General features: G+C 48.8%; 1 protein-coding gene across 1 annotated transcript; it reads right to left on the bottom strand.

Annotated features, from left to right (window-relative positions):
• Window positions 1-836: 836 nt before the first annotated feature.
• znf574 (zinc finger protein 574) lies at window positions 837-22,695 on the bottom strand. Its single transcript, XM_084444142.1, has 10 exons — window positions 22,631-22,695; window positions 21,001-21,167; window positions 14,540-15,902; window positions 14,036-14,295; window positions 13,585-13,779; window positions 12,699-12,802; window positions 9,079-9,173; window positions 6,309-6,463; window positions 5,809-6,096; window positions 837-2,839 (listed from the first exon to the last, which is right to left on the bottom strand). Exons 1-10 carry the CDS (start codon window positions 22,641-22,643, stop codon window positions 2,264-2,266), a joined length of 3,216 nt encoding a protein of 1,071 aa, XP_084300268.1. The 5' UTR covers window positions 22,644-22,695; the 3' UTR covers window positions 837-2,263.
• Between the last annotated feature and the right edge of the window lie 967 nt (window positions 22,696-23,662).

Here is a 23,662-nt window from a genome sequence, read left to right as displayed (position 1 = left end):
TAGAGATGCATTCATTCTCTGGTAAGACTATTAGCATGCTGGTGCCTTCCTACCGGGCATCTTTATGCAGAGGTCAGTTGAGTTTAGTCTCCGAGTCTTTCTTCCTCTGCCTGGTAGAGCTGTGTATGGAGGCTGGTTGTTTATTCCTGAAAGCCCTGCTCCAGTCCCTGGCACAATAAGCAGCATGTTTCATTCAGTGGCCTGAAAAACCCCAAGGCCCCAGTCTGCCTTCACTGGACGGCATTAGAAAACTATTAAGGACAACTGCTGCAGAGCTGGCAAAGCTTAGATGACATCAAGCCGTCTCCCATCCAAGCGCAAATGGGATTATCGTTTCTGATAACACACAATCACAGAATAATATCCTAGTCACACCTCCTGGCTAAATCACCCCTCCTATCATTGTACGCAATCACAACACGAAAGCAATCAATAACCCGCTATGTCCCGGCTATTAAAAGAGCATTATAGTTAATGTATACACAATAATAAACATAAAAACAAATTGTTCAATTCAACCCTTTGAATACAGCGAGATTATCTTATTGTATTGCCTGTGTGTGTGTGTGTGTGTGTGTGTGTGTGTGGGGGGGGGGGGGTTGTTAACATCTACAGAGTGTTGGTAGTTTATTGTTGCTTCTATAAAGGCAATGCTATCTGATGTGAGTCAGACAGAGGCCCCAGGCCCCCCCACAGTATCCTGCTTGGAGAATGATGGATGCTGAATAAAATGTGAAAGCTGAAGCTTGTAAATATAAAGAAAAACTGTATTTTATTTTTTATCAGTTCAACCCTGATACAAACAGGCCATAAACACAACGTGGCCATATATACAATCTAAGAACTATTTTACAATCCGGTTTTCAATCTTATCAAGAGGATACATTTTTATTGGTACAATTTTTGTCGGCTCTTGTTACAGCTTTGCTTTTCAATTTCAACATTCACACAATCAATTCTGCGCCTCCGAGCCGAGCAAACACATTTGAAAGCTTTTACCACACAGAGCATCTTCATTTGAATATTACTTAGTTTCTCTCAATCACTTGAAGTGTTGTCACCCTGAGGTACTATAAACAGTAAATTAATTGGCACAAAGTAATTGGTTTATCAAATGTACACTATTGTGGGCAAACCAACCATTTTTTTTCCTGGATAAGAAGTGTAGGATGAGAGCATACCAGACATATTTGGTCACTCAACAGACAGATCTATAGATTCAAGTACTGATCTTATTTGTATTTTAGTGAAGGAAGTGCTAGCCATGTACAGAAGGCATGACAAGAACTGTAAATATTGTGTGAAATTAAATCATTGTATTTCTGGTTTAGGTTCTTGATAACACTTCTCAAATCTGCAAATCAGGTTCTTTATCTGAGAAATAAAATCATTACACTGCATCTGCAAGCAACCGGAGTATTCTACTGTCAGAAACATCTCCCATCTCTGTCTGTCACCCGCTGACCAGCACTAACACATGCTCCTCCCACCTGTCTGTCTCTCTCTCTGACCAGCACTAACAGACATGCTCCTCCCACCTGTCTGTCTCTCTCTGACCAGCACTAACACATGCTCCTCCCACCTGTCTGTCTCTCTCTCTGACCAGCACTAACAGACATGCTCCTCCCACCTGTTTGTCTCTCTCTGACCAGCACTAACAGACACATGCTCCTCCCACCTGTCTGTCTCTCTCTGACCAGCACTAACAGACACATGCTCCTCCCATCTGTCTGTCTCTCTCTGACCAGCACTAACAGACACATGCTCCTCCCACCTGTCTGTCTCTCTCTGACCAGCACTAACAGACACATGCTCCTCCCACCTGTCTGTCTCTCTCTCTGACCAGCACTAACAGACATGCTCCTCCCACCTGTCTGTCTCTCTCTGACCAGCACTAACAGACACATGCTCCTCCCACCTGTCTGTCTCTCTCTCTCTCTGACCAGCACTAACAGACACATGCTCCTCCCACCTGTCTGTCTCTCTCTCTGACCAGCACTAACAGACATGCTCCTCCCACCTGTCTGTCTCTCTCTGACCAGCACTAACAGACACATGCTCCTCCCACCTGTCTGTCTCTCTCTCTCTGACCAGCACTAACAGACACATGCTCCTCCCACCTGTCTGTCTCTCTCTCTCTCTGACCAGCACTAACAGACACATGCTCCTCCCACCTGTCTGTCTCCCATCCACCCAAACTCCCACTCTTTCCTCTCTCTTCCTCCTACTCCCTATAACCCCTTATCTCTCTCTCTCTCTCTCTCTACATGGACTCCTCCACAATGAACTCAAAGCTATGAGGCAGGTCCTGTCCCTCCACCACAATGACCGAGGGCACCTCCTGTCCCTCCACCAGGCCGGCCAGGGAGGGGACAGAGATGGCACAGCCCCCCATGGAGGGGTGCAGGAACACGCCCTGGGAGGTCAGGGTCCCGGGGGCCTGCTGGGGGATCACCACCTGCTCTACGCGGCCCCCCCCCTCGCGGGACTGCACCAGGAGGATGGTCTGGACGGGCGCGTCTCCGTCCCCCCCGCCCGCCAGCGTGGTCAGCACCTGGGCGCCCTCCGTCATCTCCGCGTCCGAGCCGGCGGCGGCCAGATACACGCCGTGCGTGCGCATGTGCTTGTCGTAGTTGGAGCGCGAGCGGAAGGAGGAGGGGCAGCGCGGGCAGGCGTAGGGCTTCTCGCCGCTGTGGATGCGCGCGTGCTCGGTGAGGCGTGCCGCCACGCTGAAGCTCTTGCCGCACACCCAGCAGTAGAATGGACGCAGGCCGCTGTGGATGCGCTCGTGGTCCTGCAGGTGGGGCAGCTGGCGGAAGCGCTTCCCGCATGTTGCGCACTGGAGAGGAGGAGAGGGAAAACATCACAAAGAAAAGATTTAATATCTAGAAAACTTCTTTTTCAAAGGCATCTTAGAAAAGAGTCTTTTTCAAAGGCATCTTCTCTGGGCGGGTTTCTGCAGTCAGCAAGTTGGGCAGGTACAGAAGGAAGGAGGAGAAAAACATGAGAGAAGCCAGACAGAGAACGAGCAAGAGAGAGAAAGAAGGAAAGCTGAGTGGGAGTGTGAGACGCACACACACACGCGCGCACACACGCGCACACACACACACACACACACACACACACACACACACACACACACACACACACACACACACACACACACACACACACACACACACACACACACACACACACACACACACAGTAGAGAGGTTCACTAGGGACCAGTTGTAAAACAATGTGCTGGGAGCTGACAGCACTGGGCTGGATTAGTGGCTGCAGGGCATTCATCTTCCTCCACAGCTGCTACACTAGCTGCTATACTAGCTGTTATACTAGCTGCTATACTAGCTGTTATGCTAGCTGCTATGCTAGCTGCTATACTAGCTGCTATACTAGCTGCTATGCTAGCTGTTATGCTAGCTGCTATACTAGCTGCTATGCTAGCTGCTGTACTAGCTGTTGTGCTAGCTGCTATACTAGCTATTGTGCTAGCTGCTATGCTAGCTGCTATGCTAGCTGCTATGCTAGCTGCCCTCCAGGGTACCAGGCCACCATATAGCCTACTGACCACGGGACACACTACACTGACAGCACTACAGACACATGGCACACACACTCCCACACTGGCTCTTGGTTTGTTTGACTGAATTGACCGAGGTGTGTGTGCGTGTGTGTGTGCGCACGTATGTGTGTGCAAGCGTGTGTGCGTGTGTCCATGGTGAAGGTCCTGCCCAGTGCAGCGGAGTCCCAGAATAGTAGCGTCCCAGCAGAGGGGAGCAGAGCTGACGGGCCCCAACTCAGCCAGTCATTAATCACAGGTGCACACAAGGGTAAACAGCAGTCACATAGTCAGCCACCAGCCGGACCAGCACCAGAACCAGGACCACAGTCAGAACCAGGACTACAGTCAGAACCAGGACCAGGACTACAGTCAGAACCAGAACCACAGTCACAACCAGGACTAACCAGGACCAGGACCACAGTCAGAACCAGGACCAGGACTACAGTCAGAACCAGAACCACAGTCACAACCAGGACCACAGTCAGAACCAGGACCAGGACTACAGTCAGAACCAGGACCACAGTCGGAACCAGGACCAGGACCACAGTCAGAACCAGAACCACAGTCAGAACCAGGACCAGACTGTCAGGACAAGGTCCAGGGCCACCAGCAACACTGTGCGCATTGTAATACTTGCACGCACAACACACACACACACACACACACAAAAATCAAATCAAATTTTATTTGTGTAGCGCATCATTCATATACAGATGCAACACAATGCGCTTTACAGAGAGCAATGGGAGATACATACACACACCTGGTGACTCAAAAAACTGAGGAGGACAGGAGGAAGAGAGGTGAACCGCCCATGGGCGCCGGGGGGCACTTTCCCTCAGTCACTTATTATTTGAAATATCAGCTTTAAAATGTGGATTTACAGTCAATTTTAGCATATGAAAAACTGAATAACACTTTCTTTAACATGCAGCATTTATTTATCATATTCATGATAAAATATTACAAATCAACGATAAAACATTGTAAGCAATAGTTGTTGTAATGGATTGTACTCTTCTCTAAAGAGAGAAAATAATTGATATTGGTGAGGTGCTGGAGAGGTTAGGTGATATATGAAAAATGTTTTTGATTAGGGGACACTGAGGTGTGCTGGCTCTCAAGCAGTTTGTTGGCAAATAGATTTGACAACTGGACAATGGAATACGTTGCACAGCAAATGCAGTATCCAACAGTTTGCTCATGGCTAGCTAGCAATGGTACAGCTATGGGATTAGCTCATTTGGGTTGCTGTCAAAGCTGCCACTCTTATGTTGCTATAGCCTACAATTATCAGAACAATATGAACATTCAGTTGAAAGTTTTCCATCCACCCATCCATCACTGGATGAGGAATAAGCACCGCAAAGCGATCAATTCTCACGCAAGCAGGAGCCAGGCTGTGGATTTCTCCGATCCGGTGTTGCGACCCAGTCTCTAGAAATGTTTTGGACGAGTTGCCGACAGTTTGCGCCTCCAGACAATCTGCGCGCCTGCCTATGCCGTAGCCTGACGTGCACCTCGTAGCTAACGTTACCGGCTATAGCCAGCTAGTGGAACTGTCGTGTTCAGACGGCTCTAGCTCAAAAAGTATTTATGTCAGTTTAGATATTTAGATGGCTAGAATCAAGAAAAATAGACAAACAGTTTGATGTATAATGTATGTATTATATTATGGAGCTACGAACACACAAAAAGTCTCCAATGGCACAGGGAAGAGAAACACAGACATCAACGCCGACTCAATCGGCCTTCACTGTGGTAAATCTGGAATGTGATTGGACTAACAAAATGTCAATCATTAAAACCTGTTCAGAGTACTGTCCTCCCTTGCGGTAATTTTTCAGCGTTTTGGCCAATCACAAATTAGCATGAAAAAATGGCATTGCATTGATAGACCCCTAAGGGACACGCCCAAGGGAGGAATTCCTCCCTTCCATAGATATCTATGGGTCCTCCAGCTGCATGTTATAGATGTCACTGTTGGAGCTTTAGAATTTCAATAATGGGGGAAAACCTGCTTTAACCATAGGGAAAACCTGCTTTATGAACAAAACTGAGATAATATTGAATATTAATTATAAATAAATAAATGCATATATTTCTATTTGAATTCCTCTCTTCTCTCCAAAAACTGAGGATTGTTCTCCCCTACCTCAATGGACGAGCCTCCTCTGACATACACCCATACACACACACACACCCATACACACACACACACACGCCCCCCCTCTCCTCACCTCGAAGGGCCTCTCGTCGGTGTGTATCCTCATGTGCACATTGAAGGTGGAGGTGTAGGCGAAGTCCTTGCCGCAGACCTGGCAGTGGAAGCGTGGTGCGGCGCGGGCCTTGCTCAGGGTGCCCTGGCAGTGCGCCAGGACGTGCTCCCCCAGGGCGCTGCTGGACGCAAAGCGCCGACGGCAGGGAGACAGGGGGCACTTCAGTGGGGTCTGGCCCGTGTGGGACAGCCGGTGGAGGTCCAGACCCTCCTGGGTCATGCAGCGATGCCCGCACAGGTCACACTCCAGCTGAGAGAGAGAGAGAGGGGGGGGGGGGGGGGAGAGAGAGGGAAAGAGACATTGATTGACAGAGTTAGAGAGAGTGCCAGAGGGATGGGTTGAAATTCCACATCAGTTCAGTTTCACAATGAGAAAAAAAAATCCCTGACTCTCTTCAGCTACTAAGACAGTTTGAGGAGGCCGAGCCTCGCGGCCGGTCTGAAGGGCTCTGTTCTCCGGACCTGTCCCGTTGAGCGGCCTCGTCCCTGGCCTCGTCCCCGTCCCTGGCCCTGGGTCCTCTCCTCCTTGGACTCGGGGCAGCGCTCCAGGTGGATGTCCAGAACCGACTGGTTGACGAACTGGGCTGAGCAGCGCGGGCAGGAGGCCGGCTCCTTATCTGAGACAGACAGGGACAGACTGAGGTTGAGACTGAGGTAGACAGACTGAGGTAGACAGACTGAGGTTGAGACTGAGGTAGACAGACTGAGGTTGAGACTGAGGTAGACAGACTGAGGTTGAGACTGAGGTAGACAGACGGAGGTCTAGACGGAGGTAGACAGACTGGGTGGATATTTCTGATGAGGTACTTCCCAGGCCATACACAAAAATAAACATGTTCAAAGATACTCATTGGGATATTAAGGCAGACTGTTGTGTGTAAGGTAGCCTATAATAAGCTGGGATCAGTCTAAAGACCTGGGAACACATAACATGTACTGTAGAACACAGAGACCCCGGTCTGGACATACAGCCCAGTCTGTCTCTCAGTGGATCTACCAGCAGCCAGCGGAGGAGAGAGAGTGAAGGCGCCGTGTTTGATGGCCCATCAGTTAGCGGCTAGCTTGGATCCACTGTTGTCAGGGCAACTAGGGGCTCCCAGCAGGGCTGTCCTCACGGCCCCAGTGGGATCCTCCGTTCAGGCGCGATCTCGGTCCATAGCCCCGACGGATCAATGGATCAATTCCACCAATCATGAAGACGCAGCGGGCGGTGTCACCAACGACCCGGAGACGAGGGAGGTATTCAGCTGAGGCCGTGAGAACGCCCCCCACCTGATTAAGATCAAGCGCTTTGACCCCGTTCATTTACCCCCCAGCCCCTGCGCGCCCCACACCGCTCCCCTGGGACACCAATCAATGGAAAGTCGTTGACCTAATGCATTCTGGGACAAATGTGTAGCACAGAGATGCATGTTTGTAGATAAACCGTCACGGCCACCCAGGGAGATAGGGGCCCTTTATTGCCGCCTCAATCAATATTAACTCACTGTAAGTTGACTTAATGGGGGCATCATATCTAATAGGCCTCAACAGGCAGACAACTCAGATAGGAAAGATCTAGGCCCACATTTAAATCACATAGTTTTTTCTCCCGTGAACACACATTAACACATTTTCACATACTGTACACAGAGAGAGAGAGAGAGAGAGAGAGAGAGAGAGAGAGAGAGAGAGAGAGAGAGAGAGAGAGAGACACACACACACACACACAATAAGGGAATGAGAGAAGCAGCTAACAAACAAAAATATAGGAGACAGTATAAAACACAGGACACTCCTAGACAGAGCAGGACTAGACCGACTGGCAGACCTAGACAGAGAAGACCGTCCACATCAGGGGACAGAGAAGACCGTCCACATCAGGGGACAGAGAAGACCGGTCCACATCAGGGGACAGAAGACCGGTCCACATCAGGGGACAGAGAAGACCGGTCCACATCAAGGGTCAGAGAAGACCGGTCCACATCAGGGGACATAGAAGACCGGTCCACATCAGGAGACATAGAAGACCGGTCCACATCAGGGGACATAGAAGACCGGTCCACATCAGGGGACAGAGAAGACCTGTCCACATCAGGAGACAGAGAAGACCGGTCCACATCAGGGGACATCAGGGGACAGAGAAGACCAACCCACATCAGGGGACATCAGGGGACAGAGAAGACCGGCCCACATCAGGGGACAGAAGACCGGTCCACATCAGGAGACAGAAGACCGGTCCACATCAGGAGACAGAGAAGACCGGTCCACATCAGGTGACAGAGAAGACCGGTCCACATCAGGTGACAGAGAAGACCGGTCCACATCAGGAGACATCAGGGGACAGAGAAGACCGGTCCACATCAGGAGACAGAGAAGACCGGTCCACATCAGGGGACATCAGGGTACAGAGAAGACCGGTCCACATCAAGGGACAGAGAAGACCGGCCCACATCAGGGGACATCAGGGTACAGAGAAGACCGGTCCACATCAAGGGACGGAGAAGACCGGCCCACATCAGGGGACATCAGGGGACAGAGAAGACTGGCCCACATCAGGGGACAGAAGACCGGTCCACATCAGGAGACAGAAGACCGGTCCACATCAGGGGACAGAAGACCGGTCCACATCAGAAGACAGAAGACCGGTCCACATCAGGAGACAGAAGACCGGTCCACATCAGAAGACAGAGAAGACCGGTCCACATCAGGAGACAGAAGACCGGTCCACATCAGGGGACAGAGAAGACCGGTCCACATCAAGGGACAAAGAAGACCGTCCACATCAGGAGACAGAGAAGACCAGTCCACATCAGGAGACATCAGGGGACAGAGAAGACCGGTCCACATCAGGAGACAGAGAAGACCGGTCCACATCAGGGGACATCAGGGGACAGAGAAGACCGGTCCACATCAGGGGACAGAGAAGACCGGTCCACATCAGGAGACAGAAGACCGGTCCACATCAGGAGACAGAAGACCGGTCCACATCAGGAGACGGAGAAGACCGGTCCACATCAGGGGACAGAGAAGACCGGTCCACATCAGGAGACAGAAGACCGGTCCACATCAGGTGACATCAGGGGACAGAGAAGACCGGTCCACATCAGGAGACAGAGAAGACCGGTCCACATCAGGGCCCCAGCTAGAGCGTCACACGGAAAGACCACAGGACCGCGGTGGACTGACCCCTGAACTCTCACCTTGATATGACCCCTGAACTCTCACCTTGATGTGACCCCTGAACTCTCACCTTGATGTGAAAGGGAGTGCAGGTCCAGCTCCTTCCTGCGCTTGAAGGCCAGTCCACAGTCTGAGCAGGGGAAGGGATGGCTGGTATGAAGGAGTCTACAGAGAGAGGGAGGGAGAGAACCAGCTCATAACATATACACCAATTATTATATATCCACTAATAATATATCCACTAATTATTATATATCCACTAATAATATATCCACTAATAATATATCCACTAATAATATATCCACTAATAACATATCCACTAATTATTATATATCCACTAATAATATATCCACTAATAATATATCCACTAATTATTATATATCCACTAATAATATATCCACTAATTATTATATATCCACTAATAATATATCCACTAATAATATATCCACTAATTATTATATATCCACTAATAATATATCCACTAATTATTATATATCCACTAATAATATATCCACTAATAATATATCCACTAATAATAATAGATCCACTAATAATAATAGATCCACTAATAAGAACCAGCTCATAATATATCCACTAATTATTATATATCCACTAATAATATATCCACTAATAATAATAGATCCACTAATAAGAACCAGTCCAGCTCATAATATATCCACTATTAAGAACCAGCTCATAATATATCCACTAATCATAATATATCCACTAATCATAATATATCCACTAATAATATATCCACTAATAATAATATCCACTAATAATAATATCCACTAATAATAATATATCCACTAATCATAATATATCCACTAATAATATATCCACTAATAACAATATATCCACTAATAATAATATATCCACTAATCATAATATATCCACTAATCATAATATATCCACTAATAAGAACCAGCTCATAATATATCCACTAATCATAATAATAATGCTGTGCCATTAATGCATGCCATTCGCTTTCCTCATGAATAACAGAAAAGGAGAGTCTGGGAGAGAACCAGACCATGACCGATCAGTCAGTATTCCACATTGCACTGGTATAACCGTAATACTGTGGCCATGCGCCCTTAGTAGATGTCTGTATGGTGAGTCAGGCTTCAATGCGCCCTCAGTAGATGTCTGTAAGGTGAGCCAGGCTTCAAGGGCACTTTGATCCTAAACCATTTGTGAGTAGGAAACAGAACCGTATGTTAAACAGCACCTTTGGTGTCACCGGTGGGGGGATTACTGCCAGGCCCGCGGGCTTCAGATGAGCCTGCGGAACCTTTTAAGGCTAAACGAGGTATTACTGGCTGTATAATAACGAGCAGGTATTACTGGCTGTATAATAAAGAGCAGGTATTGCTGGCTGTATAATAACGAGCAGGTCTTACTGGCTGTATAATAACGAGCAGGTATTACTGGCTGTATAATAACGAGCAGGTATTGCTGGCTGTATAATAACGAGCAGGTATTACTGGCTGTATAATAACGAGCAGGTATTACTGGCTGTATAATAACGAGCAGGTATTACTGGCTGTATAATAACGAGCAGGTATTACTGGCTGTATAATAACGAGCAGGTATTACTGGCTGTATAATAACGAGCAGGTATTGCTGGCTGTATAATAACGAGCAGGTATTGCTGGCTGTATAATAACGAGCAGATATTACTGGCTGTATAATAACGAGCAGGTATTACTGGCTGTATAATAACAAGCAGGTATTACTGGCTGTATAACGTAGATAAAGGGATCAGGCTTAACTCAGCCAGTACTGTTTGTGTTTTACATGAAGGGATATATTTATGAATGATATAATGCTACTCCAGCCTCGGGGAAGAGGGGATCAGAGACTGGGATTCCTCAGACACTAGCAGCATTGTGTTTGATAGAGAGAGGATCTAGGGCCTCGTAAACACCGCCTACTTTCAACGTTTTAATCTGAATGTTTGCGCCACTCTCAGATGTTCCTACACACTCAAGAGCGGCAAAACCAGCCTAATCAAGGAATCTCATCCTATTTCTTTCTAACAATAATGCTCCTGGACATAGTAGGCACCAGTTAAGATAAATAATCATTAAGAACCAGTAAAAATGAATGAGTGCATGTATTATTCATGACGGTGTACAGGTAATGGATTTGGAAAGTACTTAGCCTACTATATCATAATACTGGATAGTAAAAACTAATGTGGCCAGACCACTCAGAGCCCAAATTCATTCAACATTTATTTAAGATTCTCGGAAGAAATCATTGAGGGTGACCCTCATTTACTGGACAATGATGCCGAGATACAAAGATCAAACAAAATAGATTAACCAGGCCAGGTCCAGCCTGGCTTATGTGCGTGGCTGGCTTGTTTCTGTTCAGGACTGGTAGGACGGAAGCTAGTCATGCCACTGAAATAGCTGTGAATTTAAATGATATGAAATAATGTCTGATAAATTAAGATAGGTCTTGTCGCCTGGACACATCAGTTCATCAGCCTCCAAGGGCTCGGAAGTCACAGCAGGAGCAGAGCCATATCACATCACCCTAATCCAAAACTGACAAAACGGCTTTTATAATCCTTTTCCTAACAAACACAGGGAAGGTAGTTCTATTTCTATATAAAAAAAACAATCATTGGTTGTAATTTATTAGATTATCTATATGAAATTGGAACGCGAGTTTGTCATCTATCCAAATGCCAAGGGATTTAAATTCAATAACTTGCTCAATATTGGATCCTTGTACAGTGTAAATATGAGCGTTCTTATTATGACCAGTACCTATAGCCCTAGAGAACAGCTTGGTTTTATGTGTGCCTTCAATACCAGTTTAACAAGACAACTTGGATAATGTTAATGTATCGGGTTCTCCACAGCTAGCTATCCAGAGCACTGTACCGTCTTCTTGAACCTACCCTGCTCTGAGCTGACAATAACAATCAATATTTCAGGCCGTGACGACCCTGAAAATGTAAATTGTAGACCAGGTCATCTCTGGCTGCCCCCCCTCCAAAGCCTCTCTAATGAGTGTGGGTGGAAGTAGCCTTGCTGACTCCCCACTACTCAGCCAGCCAGGCTCAAGGGTAACACTGCTCTCTCTCCCCGATCACGCCCTCCTACTGGGCCCGGGGTCATGTGTGAGAGCCAATCATCTCCTCCCATGGGCCTGGCCCCGCCTCCTCTCCCCTGGCCTCAGTTCTCCTCATCTTTACAGTCTTAGTTCCCTGCTCCTCTGTCTGTCGGTCACGTGTGTCTGGGGCTTGGGGGGCGTAGGGGGCCTGGGGGGGTGCAGGGCGCTTGGGGGGCGCAGGGGGCTTGGGGGGTGCAGGGCGCTTGGGGGGCGTGGGGGGCGCAGGGGGGTGCAGGGCGCTTGGGGGCGCAGGGGGATTTGGGGGGCGTGGGGGCTTGGGGGGCGTAGGGGGCCTGGGGGGGTGCAGGGCGCTTGGGGGGCGCAGGGGGCTTGGGGGGTGCAGGGCGCTTGGGGGGCGTGGGGGGCGCAGGGGGGTGCAGGGCGCTTGGGGGCGCAGGGGGATTTGGGGGGCGTGGGGGTGCAGGGGGGCGCAGGGGGCCTGGGGGGGTGCAGGGGGGTGCAGGGGGGCGCAGGGGCCCTGGGGGGCGCAGGGGGCCTGGGGGGGTGCAGGGGGCCTCTCAGCCGGGGTGCATCTCAGCTGGGGAGCCCAGCGTTTACCTGTGGTCCTGGAGCTGCTCCTCGGTCTTGAAGCGGGCGGTGCAGTGGGGGCAGGGGAATTCCCCGGAGAGCTGAAAGCCCCCTCCATCCTCCCCAGTTCCTTTCTGCCAGGAAAGAACAGACAATCAGACAAGAGAGAGAGAGCTTAAATGCACTGCAGACAGACATGAGAGACCGCTGGAGGGTCAGGGAAGAATTTTTACAGCTCACTTTTCTGACCCCCGGGTGAAACTGTTTTTTTGCTTCCCTCTGGAATATGTAAGGGTGGGACCTATGCCCACCCCCCCATTGCTCTCTGTAAAAGCCTTGAACTTGAACTTGGGGTGTATGAAGGGGATGGAGGGTCTACTCTAGATCATGGGGTGTATGAAGCTGCTGGAGGGTCTACTCTAGATCATGGGGTGTATGAAGCTGCTGGAGGGTCTACTGTAGATCATGGGGTGTATGAAGGGGATGGAGGGTCTACTGTAGATCATGGGGTGTATGAAGGGGATGGAGGGTCTACTCTAGATCATGGGGTGTATGAAGGGGATGGAGGGTCTACTCTAGATGATGGGGTGTATGAAGGGGATGGAGGGTCTACTCTAGATCATGGGGTGTATGAAGGGGATGGAGGGTCTACTCTAGATCATGGGGTGTATGAAGCAGCTGGAGGGTCTACTCTAGATCATGGGGTGTATGAAGGGGATGGAGGGTCTACTCTAGATCATGGGGTGTATGAAGGAGCGGGAGGGTCTACTGTAGATCATGGGGTGTATGAAGGAGCGGGAGGGTCTACTGTAGATCATGGGGTGTATGAAGGAGTGGGAGGGTCTACTCTAGATCATGGGTGTATGAAGGGGATGGAGGGTGTACTCTAGCGGACATCAGGAGGTGGTGAGCGGACCTGCCAGCGGGCCCTCCGGCGCCGGGGCGTGCGGGTGGCGCCCGGCTGCTGACTGTGGGTGAGGGCGTGTCTCTTCAGGGTGCCGGCCTGGGAGAAGCGCTTGCCACACACGGCGCAGGCGTAGGGCTTGGTGCCCATGTGGGTCAGGCTGTGACGCAGCAGGTTGGGAGAGGACGCAAACGACTTGTCGCACACCTTCAAAACAACGACAAATGTTAGGAATGTTAATCAAAGGAGAAATGTTATTCACAGAAACCTGCAGATTCATTCTGATTCATTGTATAGAGAGTACAAGAGCACAATATTACTCAGATTGAATATTCTGTATGTAACATGAGACTTATTCAATTCATAACCAGCCAGGAGCTTTAACACGATCCTTGGTTCACATCACAGCTCATACAGTCACACTGAACACATAATTAGCCTCTTGAACAGAGACCAGCCTCACCTTGCAGGTGAAGAGCTTCTCTCCGGTGTGGCTAAAAACATGAGCGCGCAAGAAGACCCTCCGTGTGAAGGTCTGGCCACAGTGGGGGCAGACGTGGGGCAGAGGGGTGCGCGACCAGTCCTGGAGCAGCTTGGCTGGGGGGGGCAGGTTGGCTGGGGGGGGCAGGTTGGTGGCGTCGGCGGAGGAGGACTGGCCAGGTGGCTCGATCGCAGGGCTGTCCGGGGGCTTCTCCTGGGACGTTTCTTTGGCACTGTTCTTCTCTGGCAAAATAGTAGAGCAACGCGTCAGAGATGGACCGACAGTGACGCTGAGGAATACTATAGTCACCGTTGTGGACGACTGAACCAAAATACCCACAATAAATACTCCGTTTTACCATGTCTTCATCTTCTTGCTGCATCCATCATTCCTTGCTACCAAATCCTGATACTGTGAGGTCAGCCAGGAAAAACACAAAGCTTTCAAATCCTGAACTAACAGGCCGTGGTGTTTCACTCTGCTCACCTTTAAGCGTGTTCATGCTGAGGATCCTGATGGCAGGCCGGCCCCTCTTAGCCTGGGGAGGGCCGAAGGCCGACCCCCCAGAGCCGGGGTCTCCAGGGGGGGACAGCACCCTCTTAGCGGAACCTACTGGGCTCCCCTGTGGGGGGATGGAGGCTGCCCCTCCAGCCCCCGAGGCCAGGGCTGCTCTGTGCTGACGCCGGTGGTAGAGGTACTGGGTGGTGTTCATGAAGCTCAGGCCACACTGGGAGCAGAGGTGTAGCGCCCCCTTTAGGCCGTGCTGCTTCTCCCGGTGGTTGGACAGCTCCCACTCAGAGCTGAAGCCACTCCCACACTGGGCACACAAGAAGCTGGGCTCAGACACAGAGGTAGAGGGCCCGTCCTGGTGCTCAGGCCCATGGCTCTGGGAACCAGACACCCCCTCCATCTCAATTATGGACTCTTCCACCACCTCTTCTTGCACTAGGGACATACCATCCGTGGGTGTGTTCTCCTGAATCTCAATGGTCTGGCCCTCTGAGGTGTGGTCGCTAGCCCCTTGTTTGGCCCTCTCCTCGTCCCTCTGCCGGTGCTGCTTGCGGTGGTAGAGGAAGAGGGTGGTGTTGAGGAAGCTCTCCCCACACACGGTGCAGCGATGCAGGGCCTCCTCCAGCCCATGCTGGGTCTTGCGGTGGGACACCAGCTCTGACACCAGGGCGAAGCACGCGCCACAGTCCACACACAGCAGGCTGGAGGGGGGCTTCACCTTCTTGGCTGCCCCCCTTCTCCGGGGGGTGGAGTCATCCTCTGGCTCTTGCTCGGGTGCAGGGGGGTCCTGGGGGGGGTTGACGTCTTTCTGAGGCACATTGCTCCCCTCCGGAGGATCCTCTCTGCTCACAGCACCCTCCTCTTCCTGTCCTTTTTCCGTTTCAATGTCTTCTACTTCGCCCGCCATCTGGTGGCCTTCACCCTCAGACCCTTTTGCTCTGTCCTCCATGTTGGAGGACTCTGGTTCCAGAGCCACTTCAACCTCTGCCTCCGCTTCCTCACCTCCGTCTGGGACCTGTTCTGACCCCGGCCCGGTTTCGGCAGGCCCTGGATCGGGTCCCGGGTCTGGGTCAGGTTCAGTCTTGGCCTGCCGGCAGTGTTCTTCCTTGCGGTGCTTCTGCCAGTGGAGCAGAGTGTCAAAGAGCGCGTCACAGTCGCCACACTGGTACAGGATCCGGGGGCAGGAGGCAGGGGGCTTCTTGGGCCTCCCTGTTACCAGGATGGAGGTACCAGGCATGGAGGAGACCAAAGACATGACTGCCTGGGCCTGGGCTTGGGTCTGGGCCTGTGGAATCTGGAGAACCATGGATGAGGAGACAGACTGGGTTGTGTACACTTGCTGCCCAATGAGAACAGAGGGAATGTCAAAGGAAGGAAGGGGAGAGGAGAAAAGGATTAGAAAATGTGAACATCGTGGGTTTCATGAGAATCAGTGTGGTTCAGTAGTTTGTGTAAACCTGGTCTAAAAAGGAATGTGGGTGAATGGCCGGCCGTGTTTGGGCGGCTCATGGACCCGCCCCGTGATTCGGATCCACTTCAAAAAGTAATTAGCTCTAAGGTGACCCATGCTACACCCCTCCACTAGGGCTGGGTTTAAAAAATCGATTAATCGATTCTGGATCAATTCTGAATCATTTGATAGATTTTTTTTTTAACCCAGCCCTAGTGTGGACCCACCCCGTGTGGGCCAAAGACGCCATTCCCTCAGCCGCTCTAGGCTACTGGCGCAACCAGTTATTCCCGCAAAAAGAAATGGCGTGCTCGGACAGAGACGTGGTCGATCCCATTCAAATGCTTGGCAGGTTGGATAGTTTATAATCCATTGACTTGTATTGAAGCGACCATTGTAGATGTGTAGATCAATCCGCAGAGGGGATTCAGGAAGCAGAACTACTTACGGTAGCTATTGTTATTGTTTATGTTGCTAGGCTACCTAGTTTGCGGAGGTTTACACACGTATGTGCTGCGACTAAATAGTTCTATGCTAAATATTTAAAAAAGCATAAAAGATGAACTAGAATCTTACTTTATGGCGAATTATATGTCAGAACGCCAACTAACACCTCGGTGAGTTTCTTGTCTTTGAAATTGAGAGTTTAACATGTTTTTGAATGATTTTTCAAGGTGCCCACCCACATCCATTGTATGACCAAAACGGTGGTAGAGCAATTATCAGACTTTCTCAAAAGTGCTAGTTTTGTCAACTTTTTGATCTGAACCATTGTATATGATCATAAGTAACCTTAAAACAGGGCTAAACATGATTTCCCCCTTTACTACTCATTTAATTAGCTAGACTTACACTTGTGAGGTGCGCTGAAATATATAAACTTATGATATGTATACACTTGTAATTATTAAACCAATTGAGGGAGCACACTCCGGGTACGTCGCCCTTTAAAATCACGCGATCTGGGAAGTGATGAAGCACATAGCACAGTGTTGTCTCTACCTCAGTATTCATTTTCCATCTTCCTTTTCAATGCTAGAAAGCACTCCTCCTTTCCTACCAGCCCATTTACTCCTTTCCTACCAGCCTATTTCCTCCTTTCCTACCAGCCCATTTACTCCTTTCCTACCAGCCCATTTACTCCTTTCCTACCAGCCCATTTTCTCCTTTCCTACCAGCCTATTTCCTCCTTTCCTACCAGCCTATTTCCTCCTTTCCTACCAGTCTATTTCCTATAATTACAGCTCTCCAAGTCAGTCAGGCTGAATCACTATTCACATGAATGAGGGGACATTTTGTGATTTAGTTTAATAGCAGCCTCAGCTAGTCTGATATGTAAACACCAGCTGTTGTATAGCAGTGTCTCCTTGATGTTGGCCAGTAATGATCATAGCCCAGCTAATTCAGTCAGAATAGCAGTGCAGATCGTGCTGATGACCAAGCGGCCTGGGGCAGAGCTTCTGCAGCTGATTCCTCTGTGAGAAAGCCGATGAGAGATCCATCAGGAGGAGCGCTGTCACTGACTGATGAATCTCTCTCGCTCTCGTCACCCCGCTGGCTACTCAAGATGCAATCTGCCTGTCTCCCATGACACCGTGCTTTATGGTCCTGGGCTGGAGAGAGAGGTGCGAGGTTGGGAGCGTGGGCACACACTCCAGCTGGTAAACGCCACTCAGCTGCTACTGCCTGAAACCCCCCAGGTCTACTGTAGTTATCACAGAAAGAAGAAGGGCAGCATTGGTTACAATGCTGCCAATTACAGCTCAATCAGAATCATGCAGAATATCACTACTAATTACAGAACTTTTGGAATTCTTTGTAAAACTGAATTAATGGAGTAGAATATATACTTCCTGGTGAAATTCAGCTCCAAGGTCTACATTTCAGAACATAAAGTGTATAACTATGCATGCTACAATGGAACATCTATTTCCCTCTCTGTACCGACTACAATACAATGCGTACAAGGACACATGGCTCTCCAACTCACAAGAAAGGCCTTGAGCCCAACAAGGCCAATACAAAGTATCTTGAATACTATTTAACACAGATATACAATAACCTTCTAGGATTGCCATCATATCCTTCTATTAAATGGATCAAACTCTGTCTGCCTCCATTTTTCTCCTCAATGCATCCATCCATCTGAAATTACACATAGGTAATGATCATTGAGCATAGGCAGGGACTGACAAGAGATGAATTTCGCCCAAATTACGCTGTTTATGAGATTTTAGCAGGATTTTGGCCAAGTTGTGCTGTGCGCGCTGCCGGGGATGTGGTGTGCCCCCAACCAGCGGAGGACCGGGGATGTGGCGTGATCCCGACCAGCGGAGGACCAGGGATGTGGCGTGATCCCGACCAGCGGAGGACCGGGGATGTGGCGTGATCCCGACCAGCGGAGAACCAGGGATGTGGCGTGATCCCGACCAGCGGAGGACCAGGGATGTGGCGTGCCCCCGACCAGCGGGGGACCGGGGATGTGGCGTGCCCCCGACCAGCGGAGGACCGGGGATGTGGCGTGCCCCCGACCAGCGGAGGACCGGGGATGTGGCGTGCCCCCGACCAGCAGAGGACCGAGGATGTGGCGTGCCCCCAACCAGAGAAGGACTGGGGCATCTGTCTGCCGTTGCTGTCAGCAAATAGCTAGGGGGCCAAGTAGGGAAGTGCGAGGCACCCTACTGTGATTGGTATTATTATTATTATTATTATTATGCAATGGAAGTCTATGGTAGCCCCTATAACCGACTGGTCACTTTTTACGAAACTTTGCACAATGGTAGAGGATCATGCGAAGAGCCCATGGAACAAGTCTTACATCGATTGGCCAGAAGGGGGCACTATAGCGACTATAGTTTGAAATGGCTACATTTGAACGGGGATATCTCATTCCCCGTTTAACCTAGAGGCATGAAACTTGGCACAAATATGCCTCTCCTCACAAGGAATAAATTTGTCTCAAGAACACATAATTTCCGGTTATGAAGATTTTCCTCCATTTTTGAATTTTTTGAAAATCGCTTAAAGTCTAGCTCCTCCTAGGAACTTTTAACAATCTGCATGGAATGCAGTAGACAGAATCTAGGGACCAATATCTTAAGTTCAATTTTGGCAAAAGTTTGAAAAGTAAAAAGACAGAGTCACTATAAGCTAATGAAGATTGCCCCTTTACCATAAAGGGGTAAAATTTCTGAAGGGTTGGAGAGAACACCACAAAACATTAACATATCACCACCCATAAACAGAGGCTAACCTTTCATTATTGGACAAATCAAACAAATTGGGGGCACTAGAAAGCTCATTTTCTGTTCAGGCCTAACCGCCATGCCGATTTTTATGAAACTTTGATGCATGGGCATGCCTAATGGTCACTGGAGAAAGTTGAAACTGATTGGCCACAGGGTGGCGCTATAACAAGTGAAAATTCTTAAAAGCATCTCTAATGCAATCGATTGCTGTAGCGTCTCCCATGGCCAAATGGGTTGATATTTTCTGCGTGAGTATGGTAGGTCATGGGACAACTTGCTAATTGGACACAAAATCCCCAGATTAAATTTTGATGTCGATATAAGGGTTAGTGCCAAGCCATCCCCATTGCACTTTCATTGTATTTTCATTGACATTTTCAATGACCACATAGCTCAAATGGGGCAATGGCGTTTCCCTTGTTGCCTGTGATGTGTACAGTGCGTTGTGCTTAGCTCCGTTACTGCTGCTTGCAGATATATATATTTTTTTTCCATCTGGTTTCTAGTAGTCATTTCAAAGTGAAAATAAAATAGGCCTACACCTGATTACAACACAACAATTATGTTGGCCACTGCCTCAAGCATAGTTTAGGCCCACTGTCATTCTGATTACACAAAAACATGGTTGATCATCTGAAAAACTTATACAAAGATTTGCAACCCAGTCTCACACATAATCATCAACATTTGAAGGGGACATATTTCCTCTGGATGCTACCATGGATGCATAGGCAGAAATATTTGAGGATTAAAGTTTTTTAGCATTTTCGTCAGCTCTGTGCAGAGTTGTGGCGCATCCCCGGGTCTGGAGTAGTTTAGTGGAATAGTCAAAATACAGAAAAACATGAACAATTTCTATGGGCTTGTTCAGTCTGTTTTACTAATTCAGATTCCATTTTGATAAATCCTAGACATCCATAAAATGTAACTGTGTGGACTATAGTTCCAGTGTGCACGTTTTTCGTCACTGGTTATCTGGAGGAAACACAATTTGGCGGCAGTGGTGCTCCACGAGAGAAACATAATGTGAGCTCACGTGATCAGGATGGTGATGACAGGCTAACGTGATAACGGGCTAACGTGATGACGGGCTAACGTGATGACGGGCTAATGTGATGACACGCTAACGTGATGACACGCTAACGTGATGACACGCTAACGTGATGACGGGCTAACGTGATGACGGGCTAACGTGATGATGGGCTAACGTGATGACACGCTAACGTGATGACACGCTAACGTGATGACGGGCTAACGTGATGACGGGCTAACGTGATGACGGGCTAACGTGATGACATGCTAACGTGATGACGGGCTAACGTGATGACACGCTAACGTGATGACACGCTAACGTGATGACGGGCTAACGTGATGACGGGCTAACGTGATGACGGGCTAACGTGATGACACGCTAACGTGATGACAGGTTAACGTGATGACGGGCTAACGTGATGACGGGCTAACGGGATGACACGCTAACGTGATGACGGGCTATCGTGGAGTAGCTAGCTCCACGTGGGGGCAGGGCTTTCAAGGCACTCCGAAAGGTGAGCACAGCAGATATTTAAGCAATAAACCACGAGAGGCCGTGTGTTATAGTGATTTTATAACAGCTAGGGGGCGTTGTTAGGCACGACGCGAATCAGAGTTGGCATAGCACTCACACACTCAATTCAAGTTTGCATTTCAAGACTAATTTTAAGTCAGTCAGTCAGTCAGTCAGTCAATATTCATAGTACCTGTGTCTGCAGATAAGGGAGAGAGACAGTTCCAGAGGCAACCACTGGGGGCGCCCCAGCCTCTGCTGTGCAGGTCATCTGGTGTGTGATCACCTCCTCCAAGGTGTTGAATTCTTGGTAGCAAGGAAAGCACATGTAGACTGAGGTACTTTCTGTTTCCATGGCTGCTGAACAGACAAGAGACCAGCCAGAACATCATCAATATAATGACATGGCCACTATTAGACACATGGATACATCTAATGATGGCTAGGATCTTTAACAGTAACACACACACCTGCAGACAAGACTTCTCATCACACAGGGTATAGAATCGTTTTCATCCCTGTGCACTATTTGTTTAGGCTAATGCTTGCAAATCTGAACTGTCACAACACTGCCCTCTTCTGGCCAAAACAGGTGCATGGAGCAAAGGGTTCTAAACAGCAACATTACCTACCAACCCTAGAGCAGTGGCAGAGGCCTGGTTGTTATCTTGTCTATGCAGGGCGTCTCTTCATGCAACTGTCTTGCCAAGGTTATCAGATACACCATGGGTGTCAAGATCTGTATCAATTAGAATGGCACTAATTTGGACCCCTAGGTCCTTCTGCATGGTTCTTTTGACCAGTGTCCAACCCTCAGACTCTGGCCACAGACCAGACTTAAGCAAATTAGCAGAGATCTGCCAAAGTGACTGGACATGAAGGGGCACAGAGAGCTTGAGAATGTGAAACAGCAAATGTTGTATTGACATATCAATAGTGCCCTCTGTTAAGTGTCCGGGGTGAATGAGATGGGGAGCAGGTGTGTGTGTGGCTCTTGGCAGGCTGTCTGGGCAGAGTTGGTCAGATAAATCCTTGACTGTGTACCAGAATTCTGACCACTAGTGATGATGATACTGGTGTCAACTCGCCTCAACTCACGGCGATTTACGTTCTCCATGTCCAATACTTATAAGGTATATAGGGGGTACTGCACAGTAATATGGCTGAGCAACATTAGATGACTATCACCCCAAACCATTGCAGGAATTAAAGAGGATATGTAGGCTAGCGGATATAAACCACTTAGCACTAACTAATACTTGCTAGCTAACTAGCTAGCTAACGTTATAAGACATAATAGACACACAAGATGCAACCGACCAAAGACACTCAGTGGCCGCAAACATGTTATCTGACAGTTTGCACTAGGATAGACCCAGCAGTCAGAGAACACGTTGAGAACATTGTTGAAAGAAAGTTAGCTAGTACAACGCTAACATCAGTGCTCTAACACTCCAGCAATAAAGCTAATGCTAGCATTAGCTGGTTAGCTATAGACGTGTTCACGTGCCTTATATGGCTAGCTATGCGTTTTCATTTCGAAGTGAGGAGAGTAGCAAGCTATCAACTCCACCACTGATCAGCTTGTGGTCGCTCTTCCAAGTATATATTTTTCTCTTTGCTGAAGACGCGACCGAAGAAGAAGGGCGGCATTTGCTTCTTCGGTGGTGTAATGGCGCCCACAGATGCAATGCAAAGGTGAATGTCTCCCCCCGTTGAGACTCCACATAAACAGATGCCCAACACGATATACTAGGGGGGAAAGTAACAGCTGCTCCACATATAACAAATAAAATAAATCAGATTATTGCAAAATAACTTACCAAACTCTGGCATTAGCTACTTTAGCTTGCTAGCTAGCTTTCAGATGAGGAAACAGTTGCTTTCAACATGGCAATAAGGCTGGATCTGATAGGCTTGTCCACTCTCTCATACGCCAATAGAATTCGACTACACAAAATAGTGCACTGGCTTGGCATCTGGCCCATCTTCATGATCGGGCCCTAGTCATGGCCCTAGTTTAATACATCCATGCTTGGGCCCTAGTTTCCAAAAAACCTTCTTGATTAACTGAGCAGTATGCTTGCCTACGTCATACGTCTGGCTGTTGCCTTTGCTTTTTCACCCCCCCCCCCTGAAAACCACAACAGCATCCTCAGGTTCATGTTCTATAATGGAATATATTTTATAGCTAATATATTTGGACAGATTGGGCTCAGAAAGGGTCACAAATGAAATCAATCACACATTATGTAATATGAACCCATTCACACAACAGTGATTGAATATACCCTTCACATCAAATTATTCTCTTTAAAGGTTAAGTGTTCTGGATTCTGTCCCATCCCGCTTATATTCCGAGCTCACTCTAAGTCTATACAGTAGTTCTGTCACACTCCACTTCTTTCCCTGAATTGTGCCCCTTGTGTGCCCTCCTGGGTGATTGAGAAGAGGGCCAGCTCCCTCTTACCGTTTAACCTGCCTCCAAATGGTATTAAAGAGCTGGCCGGGCACACAGCCAATGGGGGGCTGGACCACTCAGTCACCACAGAAACAGTGCAGGCTTCTCTGAATAACATCATTCAACCTTGAGGTATCGTATCAGTGAAGTGGAGGATATTGCTGACATGCTTTGCATTGAGGGATGTGGTTCAGGTTCCGGGGGGCCAGGAGCCAGTGTTTGCTGCAGTGTGCACTTTAGCAGAGATTGCTCACCTTTAGTTAAATAGTCTTATATCAGCCTCCCCATTTTCCTCCCCCTCTCACGTCCCCCAGCATCACACCCCGTCTCTCCCTCTCCCCCTCCTCCCATCACACCCAGTCTCTCCCTCTCCCCCTCCTCCCATCACACCCCG

This window comes from Borostomias antarcticus (genome assembly GCF_949987555.1).
Source record: "Borostomias antarcticus genome assembly, chromosome: 10".
Lineage (NCBI taxonomy): Eukaryota > Metazoa > Chordata > Actinopteri > Stomiiformes > Stomiidae > Borostomias > Borostomias antarcticus.
The sequence above is the reverse complement of the archived record's forward strand: the minus strand, read 5'-3'. Positions and strand labels throughout refer to the sequence as shown.

Coding starts and splice junctions, on each gene's coding strand:
- znf574 (XM_084444142.1), bottom strand. Junction 15,903..21,000: donor TCCCTTATCTGCAGACACAG/GTACTATGAATA, acceptor CTCATTGGGCAG/CAAGTGTACACAACCCAGTC. Junction 6,464..9,078: donor GCACTCCCTTTCACATCAAG/GTGAGAGTTCAG, acceptor TGTCTGTCTCAG/ATAAGGAGCCGGCCTCCTGC.